The 12,558-nt window shown below is 37.1% G+C and overlaps 1 protein-coding gene across 3 annotated transcripts in view; it reads right to left on the reverse strand.

The window, feature by feature from the left end:
* Positions 1–536: 536 nt before the first annotated feature.
* The window catches only part of BRINP3 (BMP/retinoic acid inducible neural specific 3), a 338,844-nt gene continuing 326,822 nt past the window's right edge, over positions 537–12,558 (reverse strand). For all 3 annotated transcript variants that reach the window (XM_031438370.2, XM_031438371.2, XM_031438369.2), the window contains exon 8: positions 537–2,012. In XM_031438370.2, coding sequence (XP_031294230.2) covers positions 896–2,012 — 1,117 coding nt within the window. In that variant the 3' untranslated portion in view covers positions 537–895. The remainder of the gene's footprint in view (positions 2,013–12,558) is intronic.

Here is a 12,558-nt window from a genome sequence, read left to right on the forward strand (position 1 = left end):
TATTTGATCATTTATTTTATGCCAACACATACTTTGTGAATTCCTGAAACGTTATCTTATTGACATTGGTAAGGTGTTGGAATAACTAGGCTTTGAGTACCTGGAATGAGAATGACTGCGCAGAGTACGCTGCTCATTGGTCATCAGAATGTAGTAAGAGAATGACAAAGCACTTTACTAAGGAAATGAAGGGTTTACTTTATGACACACTTATAATCACACTGACTTTTCAGTTTGTTTGACAAAATGTTCTGATATTTAGTTGGGAAGTAAGTTTATGTGTTTATTTTAATAATGATGGTGTCTCTAGAAATGGTTTATAAGTAAAGATAACCAATAAGGCACTGCCAGTACACTGTAAACCATAAAAATACAACTGAAGGCTAAACTTTCTACCTAGTTCGGTTTTCCCCAAAGGTTCTTGAAAGGGACCTTCAAATGTTTCCATTAAAACAACTTGGTGAATTCTCCCCCAGGTTCTAACAAGCTATATCAAAATGGAGCTCATTTCATGGAAAAAAGGAATCCCACAGCACTTCTTTTTAATAACTGTTCAGCTACAAAATTTTATTGGTATCTTTTTATGTTCCCTCTAGAGGATGTAATGCACAAAAGCATTGCCACGGAACATATAAAATTACAAATGAAATTTATTGTAAAAAGTAGAATGTCTTCTAGACGGGTGTCAGTATTTATTTCATTCATAAACCAAAACTGCAGTATAATATATTCATTGTCAGCAAGTTCATGTGTGTAAATTGCCATCCAATGTTATTGACTGATATAAGACAGATATTGAAAAGACAATTTAAATTTACTCTTCCAAACATAAACTGTTCCACAAAAGCACTGTAAAAACTCCTTCAAGATTTTGGGTTGTGCTTGACATTTATGGTTAACTACATAATTTGGTCGTGTCATAATCCACGGTGTTTGGCAATTTGGCATTAAACGCCTGCAGAGCGGACTGGATCCTCACCACCTCACTAGTAGACAGCTTGAGTCTGTGACGAAGCAAGCAAGAGAAAAGATCTAGACGACGCTGGCCGGGTGGGGAGAGTTTATTTACACGGTCTCTTATCTCCAGAAGTTGCAAAAGTGCTGAGTCCTGGGATCCCTGAGTGTAGGGGTAGTCCAGCTGCAGGATCAGGTCCCGGATTGCCTCCGGATCAAAGTGCATGCTGTAGCCAAACACTTGAATGTTGTTGATTTTCATGTAGCCCAGGTTCCGGGAAGGGTCAATGAACTCCAGAGGTTCGTAGTAAATGCTCTCGTTGCCATTGGGGCCGCTGGACTTGATGCGACTCCTCAGGTAGATGTGCACGGTCTCAAAAAACGTCTTCCATTTGTTCCCCAGAGTCAGAGACCAGTTGTAACACTGCAGGGGGAGGTCCAGCTTAGTCCGCTCCCAGTCGGGAAAGCTGTTTTCACTCACAGGCATGAACCAGCTCTCAGAGTGGCTGCCTCCAAAGGGATTGACGTACACAGCCAACACCGGCTCCAAGGTGCTGTTCTTCGTTAAGCAGATCTGCAAGGAGAGCCCCAGGATCATGTGGACCAGGCTGGACTTGTACTTGTTGCTCTTCAAGGTCAGCAGCATCCGCTTCCGCCAGGAGGGGTCGAACCAGCTGTTGAGGCGCATGTCGTTGCTGATGAAAATGGCGTGGACCTCTATGCGACGGTCCGTCTTCTGCAACAGGTACTTCATCTCCAGGTCCTGCAGGTCGGTCTCGAAGCCGATGTAGTGATCCGTGGACTCGGCCACCTCGGGCTTGCAGAGCCCCTGGCTCAGCATGTAGCCCGTGTTGCAGGCGCCGCAGCGGGTGCGGTTGTCGGGGGCGCAGCTGAGGCAGGCGGCCGCGTCGCCCACCGTGCAGGGCAGGAAGGAGGTGCAGACCACCTGGTCGTTGGGACACGTGCACGAGTGCGTCTCCTCTGAAAAGCTGCCCAGGAGGCCGTTCTCGTTGCAGTAAAGACAAGACTGGATGCGAGTGAGCCAGTAGGTTGAGGTTCTAGAAATACAAAACAGAAGGAACCCCTATAAATACAAAGACATTATGTGTGTGTGTGTGTCCTGCACGCAAGTCATCTTAGGTCTGAAGCTTCCCTATGAGTTTTTTAGCTCCTTTCCAGCTATTCGAGACAGAAAATCCATATAGTTCATGGCTGAAAAAAATTATAGGGGGAAGGAAGTAGTTCAATGGTAGAGCTTATACTTAGTATGCACAGAGTCCTGGGTTCAATCCCCAGTACCTCTATTTAAAAAAAAAAAAAAAAGGTTTAAGAAAAGTTAAAAATAAATAAAGGAAAAATCATAAATATGTACCTTTATAATATTTATGTATATATACTTATATATATTTTTTTCATCCATCACTGCTCAAGTTTAGATATAGATACAGTTGATTTGAACTGGAAATCCCTTCTCAAGAGATGGTGTGCCATCTCACTAGTGTACTTGGAAGCTGATTGTGAATATAATCGGGTTGGTTATTGTTTGGAAATGATAGCCAACAACAGGAAATAAAAGTGATTTATCATCAAATACCGAGAGCAAAATTAGTGTATAAATGACGATTGTTCATTCATTCACTCTTAGCTTCCTAGAGCACTGATATTGCAAGAAGCCTAAATAGAAAGTAATATAAAAATGAAAGAAAAAGAAGCAACTCTAAGTTGTCAGTCAATGGATTTATATCCTAGGGTTTCATCAACATTGAAAGCACAAGTACCCACTGAGAGGGAAAATATTATTAAAACATGTTTGATTTTTATCTTTACAGGCTGCTCAAGAAAATTGTTGAAAATATCTCATTAAAACCAACGGCAAGTTCTTTTAATAAGAGTTAAGTGTGTTAGTTGAATGTGTTTGATTTGCATCATTAACATTTTTTTCTTATTTATATCCAGGAATCAGGCTAATTACGATGTGAATTTAAGATCTTACTTTTCGTGTTTTCCCACATTATTCAGACTCTGTTAGTGTGTTTAAAATCTCAGTAAAATAAAGAAGGAAAAGTGTGTGACTGGGTGATCAGATAATTCTTTGTGTTTATCTTGCAGCTTTCTCATAGTAGCTGCATGGCAGTGGACAAGTTGAGTGGCCTAAGACAGTAACATCTTCCACACTGAGTTCTTGTGAGAAATAGGCTCACAGTGTAGGATGTGTGTAGACTATTGTACAGTGCATGTGTCAGAGCAGACACTCAAAAATTGTGTCTGTTCTGGGTATTCTGATGCCTTTCCAATGTTCATTATTCAGTATACCTCAGATTTTTTGCAAATTGTATATATTGTATATATTGTACTCCAATCCTTTAGACTTACTATACTGCTGCCATTTTAAAGAATTTGTATGTGATGAATCCCGGTAAAATGCAGGTATTAATCTGTGTAAATAATCAGTAAAAGCAATGGATTGAGACATTCAGAACAATATTTGAGCTACATACATTATATATTCATTTTTGGTCCCTGTCCATCCTCCCCTTACAATGTAACACTTTTAAAGTAAGCTCTTCTTCCCTGTTATCCCAAATAAATTAAGTAACTCCTTTTTTCCCCTCTTAGAACATTTACTTATTTGTCGTCGTAATGTCCTTCTCCACTTAAAGTGTTATGTTGTGTACTATACGCCATCTATCCTGTTAAACATAATACCCAGCTTTCTAGAATCCTCATGCTTGGTTTATTGCTTTGTATCCACCACCTAGCAGAATTCCAGGAGATTACAGTCCTCTAATATTTAATGAATATTAGATCAAATGCACAGATGAATTAAAGGAACATTTTTGCAATAAGCATATTCTGAAGTGAAATTTAAAGCCTTAAACTGCAGGTTTAACACAGTTGTGAAGACCTAGCTCCCGAGCTGCAGGAAGTGGAGTTACACCACATACATTTTGACATTTTCACAATTAAATCTATATAAAAATCTGTATAAATCTGTATATTAAAAAAAAAGAAAAACCTTTCTTTTTCAGATTCCCTAAATGTAACTGTTTTCTCTAGACCCAGAAGGAAAGGAAAACCCAACCCAACCCTGAAACAGGAAACATTTTCCTCTTAATTATGGCCCACACTGAAAAACACTGACTGGGAAAGCACACCTATTAAATTCATTTCTAATGTTCTCAAGATACTTTTAAAATAAGTTCTCAGAAAACCTCTCCCAGAAGGTTGCCCAAGGGTCGTGAAGGAGCAATGATGTGAGGCGGTCTGGCACTCGGGGAAGCACACATCTCTCTCTGGGTAGCCCTCCTCCTCTCCTCTGCTTCCTTGTTTCCTTGACACAGAATAAATGTGCAAAAAGCTCCCTTTTCTAGTTTAGGAAATAGCTTGATTCATTATTTCTGTATTCAGGCTCAGAATATAAAAATTATTATTGATTTGCTATCTGCAGTTACTGATATATTTATTTTATCAGTTTTCTCTCCATCAATTAATCTCACTCCATCATGCCTTCTTTCTTTCTCTCTCTCCCCCTTCCTTTTCCTTCCTTCCTTCCTTATGCGCCTCTCTCCCTTTCTCCCCTCTTTCTCTCTTTATTTCTGTAGTTCTATTTATATCTATCTATTATAAAGCATAGAAAATATATATCCTATATGGATTATATTTTCTTCCCTGGAACAAAAGCATAAATTCCCTGAGCCAATTCGTCTCTCACTGTAAGCTCTCATCATGTTTCTAAATCATAAGGACAAACAAAAAGGGAGATAAATAGACCTAAGGCTAAAGGCAGAGCTCACAAACTAGGGCACTGTAGAAAGACTCATGTGGACACTTTAGAAAAGCAATGCCTTTTCCAGCTTTCAGTCTCTTCCAGTCCTTTTCACGTCCCCGCAGATGCATTACTGAAGGAACACGTTCTGGCTTCATGGGTTTCAGCTTGTCATGCATGAATATTGGTAACTCTGCTCACTGTCAAAGCCCCCGGTCCCTGGGACGGAAGAGTTGGCGTGTGGACTCTCCTCCTTGCTGCTTCTTGTCTGTTCTCCCCTCTTACTACCTTTTGACTATTTTACTGCATTTCATGAGTAGGGAATAGACTTTTAAAGGAACAAAATTCAATCATCAGCCTTTTCTTTACTCCTTGAAAAACCTTGGCTAAGGCAATAGTCAAAAGTAGAAAAATGGAACAAATTTCAGGATTGTGGATTTTTCACTTACCCCAAAGATCATGTAGGGCTTTTTTTTTTTTCCTGATAAAGTAAAATGTAAATGCTTCTAAAAATTTTTTAAAACAATTTTTGAAATGTCTTCAATATTAAAATTAGGTGGTAGCAAGTATTTTTTTTAACTCTGTTTCCTTTTATACCCAAACATTAAAACAAAATAATGCGACATTTTTTATTCTCATATATGACTTCTATTCACATAAACTATTTGAGGCCTGCAGGGCTATGAGAGAGGAGGCTATGTTGAAAGATGAACTCCTGGCAGGCAGGCCTTTTGTTGCTTTTTATCAAATCGGTGGCCTTGTTCCTGACGCCTACTTAGTAGCACTTCAATAAATATTTACTAAACAAAGGAGGTAGTAAAGGAAGGGAGAAAGGAGGGAGAGAAGGAGTAAGGAGGGAGGGAGGGAGAGAAAAAATTAAAGTGAAAGAACTATATGGATAATAGAAGAACAGAAGAAAGAAATTAAGGGAGGACAGTGCTGAAAAAGCCATTGACGTGGTCGTGGCAATGATATGGGACACCTCAGGGGGTTCAGGAACCCCCCCACCTATCAGGAAGTCAGTTTGCATTTTGAAGACAATTTCTAAAAAAAAAGCTTTTAGGGGACAGCGTTACAAAAAGGAAAATACCTTCTGGAGTTAAGTTAAACTTTTAGAAAAAAATATCCTTAGCCAAAAAACCTATAGCATGTTTATAGTTCAGAAATCAGGTGGTGTACAAATTTGAGAAGATTAGATGTACATTTAGTTCAGTTGTCTCTGTTCAACCGTAGCATTCTCTATGTATTTAAAGCCTGCTGTTCTCCACAGGACACACACTATGTGTCAAAAGAGACTGGGACTATGAATATGGGATTTCTGGGTCAGGCTTTATTACCCTGTGACCTGGGGTAAGTCACTTAGCCTTTTAACTTGGAGGGAAAGTTTTAGGAATCAAGGAAATTGGTTCAGATTTTGATCCTGCGTGACCCTGGGGAATATGCCTCGCTTTGTGAACCTTAAGGGTTCACCTTGCTGATCCGTTGTTGAGACGAAATGATGTTAACATACAAACCTCACCATCACAGAGTCTCAAACATGGTAGCTGCTCATAATGAAACAATATGAATGAAATGCTTATCTCTACAGTGTTCCTGTTATTAAGACTACCCACTAAGACACGGTCTTGTCCTCGTAGTCTTGAGTGATGTTAAGTGGCACTGGTGAAACAGCTTCCTGGGTCCCCTCCCAGACATACTGTAAGAAGCCCGAGGAGCAGCGCCCAGGAAGCTCATTTTAAAATATTCAGTCTCACAAAAAAAAAGAGCCAGTCTTGTCAAAGGACTGCATGTGCAGAGGACTTGAGGTTGGAAAGGTCTTCTTTTAAGGAGATACACAAAAGGCAGTGCTGCTGGATTGAAGACAGTATCAGTGTAATATTAGACGGTGCAGTAAGTAGTGGCCAGATCACACAGGGTCTTGTTTAGCTTTTAAATTTATTTTATGTGCAGTAAAGAATGGTAAAGAGATTTAGGCAGAAGTCGATGTATGTATTTAGCAACTGTCTTTCTCTTTGTATTATACCAACAGTATTTCAAAAATCAGGTCCAGCTGTTGTGCTTTTAATATGTTTTTTCAGTGCGAAATATAAAACACGCAGTTCCAGACAACTGTTGTGTACACAGAGGCTGCAAGTTTCCTATGTATGGAAATTAACAACCCAAACAGCTATTACGGGCTCTTGACATACCAGCTCGCCATCAACATATAAAAATATGTCCAGAGAAGACAGGGAAAAGTTCACACTTCTGTAGGGAGAGGACAGGACCAGACAACTTGGAATTAACATGCACCTGGGGCCTTGTGGTCACCCTGGAGGCTGAACGTGCAAACCCTACAATAGAACATTTCAGCATGCACATGCACAGAAGGGTAAACCAAACACTAAAGCCAACCTTAATAAATGAATTCTACTGTCACAGTAGTAGTAACTATTCAGTGACTTCTCTCAGATCATGGGTCAGCCACTTCATACTCTTTATTTTTAATTCTTCACAGTAGATTTTTAAAGTTGAATCCCATTTTAAAATTTGAAAAACACCGAGACTCACAGTTGCAATGATTTTTTGTTACATATCTACTACATATGACAACGAAGACAGACTCAGAGAAGCAAATCTAATTTTTTTTTTTAACATGTGTTGTAGAGTGAGGAAAATTGCTTAACAAATGACTTTAGGAAAAATATCTATTTATTGCCATGCTGGACCACATCAAACCAAAACAACTCTTAATTGTGATATAAAGTTGAGGTTCTTGAGTGACAGTCCACTGTACTGGCTTCAATCACCTTTTGGGAGCTCAACTATCAACTTTGAATCTTGTTTCCCTTAACTCATATGTAAAATGGGCATAAAACATAGGTGGTTGTAAGAATTAAGGCACAACTGCAGAAAAAAAAAAAACCCAAAAACCTTAAACCAGTGCCCATGCACAGAATAAATGGTAAATAAATGTAAATTCTTATTATCACTGGTATGACGAATTGTTACCTTTTAAAGAAACAGCATTGCATGCAGTCTTTTTACAAATTTTTTTACCTCCAGAAAATGGAAAATGTCATTTTATCTTCAACAATTCATGCATTAGATGCATAATATCACAATGAACCTCTGCATTTCACCTTTATCAAATAGACTTAGTTATCGGTACCATGATCAAGACTATATTTAAAACTCCATATAGTGGGGGGAGAGTACAGCTCAGTGGTAGAGTGCGTGCTTAGCATGCACGAGGTCCTGAGTTCGATCCCCAGAAGCTCCCTTTAAAAAAGAACCTAATTGCCCACCCACCAAATAATTTTTTAAAAAACCCTATACGTATGGCTTTTGTGATAGTTTGGAAACTCTCAAAAAGCTGCAAAAAACAATATTTTTCAAATTTGGGGCATATATTCTGATGCAGGACAGTTTACACTGAGGTATAAGAACATATGTTGATACGAAAACAATTACCTCCTCTCACAGTTAAATCTTCTCTGAGCACCAATCATCTTATTTCAAAGGTCCCTTATTTCAACCTCCTTTTTTTTTGCTCTCCAAATCTGTGCAATGTGGATCTGAATTTTAAAATCTAAACAATACCACTTCCATCTATTTTTTAAGTTAAACATTACTCATTTCATTCATTATTCAATTCAGCCTTCATAGCTCCGTTCTTCTCAGACCCTAATACTTTAAACCAAATAAGAATTTGGGATTAAGTGCCCACAGCCATTTAAACGATCATAAACTGATTATTAGCTCAGTCACAGACAGATAACACCAAACAATAGTCTGTCACTTGCTCTCTTCCTGCTCTGGGGCTCTGTCCACCTCTGCTTCGGCAGTGTGACCTGGGGCTCACGTTGACAGTTCAGACACACGACAGTCTTACTCTTGGAAATAGTATCACACCTCGAGAAAAAGAATATCGTTGTCAAAGGTCCCTTGGCTATGAGTCTCCCAAAGAAACATTGTGTATAGATACACACCTATAAACCTACAGACACTTACATACAGAGGCACGTTTTAATTTATGAACTTGAATTTAAGTATCTACTGGAAATTTTGGTTTGCAGGAAGATGATGAAAAAAGTGAGAGAAGCAGTAGGAGATGTAGGTGATATTTTAAAGATCATATGAGCTGAGATTTTATCAAGTGCACAGTATCATTATGGGAATTATTTCATTTAACCCTCACAATTCTCACTACTCCTCGAAGTAAGGACCTTTGTTATTGCCATCTATATTTAAGGACATGATTTGTAAAAAGCTTAAATGATTAGAACTTGTAGAAGGTCAAAGCTAGTGAGCTAGTAAGTGAGAACTGAAGGGACCTGGTCTGCATTGCTCCCAGCAGTTTTGGGGGTATGACACCAAAATCACAGACAGTAAGACTAAAAAGTATCACGTGGACAACATCAATCCAAAAAGTCCAACAAATCTGCAGTTCATTAGGCTGAAGGGTGTAGCAGAAAAATCTGCTGACCTCTTATACAGCAGTGACTGAAACATTCTGTCCACCTCTGTGCTGCATTTGGTACTATAATTTAAGAAAAATCGATAGATACGTCTTTCTTCTACTTATAACATTTGAAAAGAAACAAGTCGACATTCCGGGTGTGCAGTGTGAGGCACATGAAGAACACAATTACCTTATTGTACATAAAGGGGATATATTACAAAAACAAAAAGAATCCACATTTAATTTTCCAACAAAAACTACCAAAACCTGAAATAGTTTGCTCACTAAATCATGTTAGATATTAAGTGAAAAGGACTTGAAAAGTGTTTATTATGTGCATGTTCAGTCTATGAAGTAGTCAGTGTAATTGAGGAATATTGACACAAATGCAGTTATTTTGCAAATACGGGAAAATCAAGTCTTTCCTATGCACTTTTATAACACCCTAGTTTTCACCCACCATAATATTCATTACACCAAGTCATTATTATCCAATTATCTGTATCCCTCATTACATTACACATGCTGTGAGGAAAAAGATATATTTGTTTACTTTACCATTTTATTATCATAAGCTCCCTAAATCAGTTTACAGTGTTTATGCTTAAGTTTTCCCATTACAAACTCCCAAAACTTTATTAGTCTTAAAATATGTGCATGATGGATCCAAATTTGAAAATCTAAACAATACAGAATTTTTAAAAATAAAATATTTATAAAGAGAATATTTTACTTTATCTTTCACAGATCTGTTCATCTCTGACTTTCAAGTTTTAAACTAAATAGAAATTTGACATGGATGAGTAAGTTAATGGACAAAAAAGAGAAAAAGCTAAAAAAGGAAATTCGATGCTAAATTGTTAACATCCTTGGTTATATTTATTTATTTATGATATCTCATTTTGGTTTTCTTGATATCTAGTGAGTGAGAAACATTTTCCAATATTACCCTGTTTTCATTTCTGTTTTTCTTTAAAGTATGTTTCATGACCAATTTCCCATCAATTAATTAACTGCATCGTGTCATAAAAAACAATAAAATGTTCTTGTTGGACACTGGAAACAAATTAAATAATTGAATCAAATTTTAATGCTATTTATATCTGAAGCATATTTTTCAATTAAATAAAGAAAATATGATTTGTCCAAGTCTGATGCCCATCTAATCACATAACCAGGAACACAATTAGGGCATAAACTGTGTATGATATGCATTTGTGTGATAAACATCTCTCTACATTGAATGTCTCTAAACTTTTTTATTCTTTCTTAATACAATCATCATTTTTATCTACAATGATGGGTATCAACTCATCCCTTCCTGTCTCAGCTAAAATAAGACCTAGTTTCTGAAGGTCCTGCACCTGCTCTTTTTGTCATTTTATCACATTTATGTACTTGCAAGCTAATCTTAAAATTGATCTATTTCTTACTGCATGATACGCAATATCTCTCATATAAAATATATTTTTTGCCTAACTTTGTAAGCCTGTTACAGACAGTACATAGCGTTCAGCACTCTATTATAATCTATTCTCCATGGGCTCTCCTGTTCTCCTCCCTAAATATGGCATGCTCAATTTCAACGCAGTGAATTTTCTTGTTACAGAATTGAACGTCCTTTCTCCTCTGCTTAGCCAGTTCAAGACGCAAACTGAGTCATTTGTACTCTCTACAGTTTTTTTCTTAACAATCTAACTTACAACAGCTTAATTCTTTGAATGGGTATATGATTTATCGACCTTACTGTATTTGTAATTAAGCCATGTACAACCACTTGTTATCATTTTATAGATTCTTATCTCATTATTTCAACTAAAATATACCATTCAGTATAATGTCTGCAATTTTTGCATGTTTGTTCTCTTAGTTGGAGTATAAGCTCTTCAGGAAGAAGAGAACGAGTGTCATTTCACTGGAACCCCTAGAGGCCAGCAGAGCCTCTGCCCATGCAACCCCTCACGCAACCCCTCACGCAACCCCTCTAGACAAAGCCACTTAACCAGAATTGAATTATGGGTTTATGTTTGTGGGAAAATGTCAGAGGGAATACTTTTAAAAACTCCTCAGCACAAAATGCTGAATAATTCTGGCACAATATTTTTGAATGTACTTATGATCTGGGAAAAAAAGACGGAGTAAGTTTCAGAGGCTGAAATTGAAGCAAAAGAACAAATATGCAGGAAGATGTGGGTGTTTCGGTGGCCATCTAGGGTGGAGGAAACAAGAGTCCAGTACACGTGGAAGGCAAGAAGCTGAACTGGAGACCCGCTACATGAAGCTGGAAAGACAGACACTACGCACTCAGTCAGCTTAAAGACAAAACAATCTGACAAGTGAGCAAACAAAAAGTCTGGAAAAGGGAGGGAGCAAAATGAGTGTCTGACCTGGCCTCACTGTTAGCAGAAAATACATATTCTACAAATTTGAAAGCACCAATGAAAATGATTTATTTTAAAGTGCTCCAAAATTGTTTTATTGTGGCAAAATGAAACATCTATATTTTCTAATGCACATTTTTACATTTTGTAAAGGACTTGAAGGATCAATATAGATGAAATTATTTTGACCATGAATTTCACAATTGAAAACAGAGAAAAGAGGAACCAGGGTACCAAGACTGAAAAACATGCAAGAAGCAGAATCTTAACAGCATCAACTAAAGAAATGGGAATTATTTGCTCTACACTGGAATTTGACACAACATTGTAAAATGATTATAACTCAATAAAAAATGTTAAAAAAAAAGGAAAGAAATTGGAATTATTTGTTATCAAGGTCAATTATTAGGAGCATATTTAAATAATTTCAACATAAAGTAAAATATGAGAAAGGCACCAGGGGTTATCAAAGAAATCTTAAAAAAAAAGAAAGAAATAATAACCATAACTTGATGCAGGTGATGGTGATGATTTCAATTTAAACCTCATTAAAGGTAAAACAGCAGATTAGCAAAGCTGAGAAGAAAACTGGTGAATTAAAGAAAAACGAGAAAATGATACCGAATTATACACCACAGACAGGAAAAGAGATTGTAAATAGAAAATATATCAAGAGGATAATATTAGAAAAACTGACAAATATCTAATCAGAGTTCCAGGGGCACAGAATAGAGAAAGTAGATGAAATTCCATATAAAATGATAAGAAGTGAGAATTTTCCAAAATTGATACAGTACATAAATCTTGAGATTCACGAAGCACAACAAATTCCGAAAAGAGTAAGTAAATAAAAATACACACCTATTCACATAATCCTTAACCCATGGTTCTTGTTATATACAACAAAGGTTTATTATAAATAACAAAAATGATAGGTGACGAAATGTAAAAAATAAATTTAAAAGACATTAAAGTGTAAGTAAATCATTCATAGTATCACACGTAGGAAGATT

Source organism: Camelus dromedarius, chromosome 21 (assembly GCF_036321535.1).
Source record: "Camelus dromedarius isolate mCamDro1 chromosome 21, mCamDro1.pat, whole genome shotgun sequence".
Taxonomy (NCBI): domain Eukaryota; kingdom Metazoa; phylum Chordata; class Mammalia; order Artiodactyla; family Camelidae; genus Camelus; species Camelus dromedarius.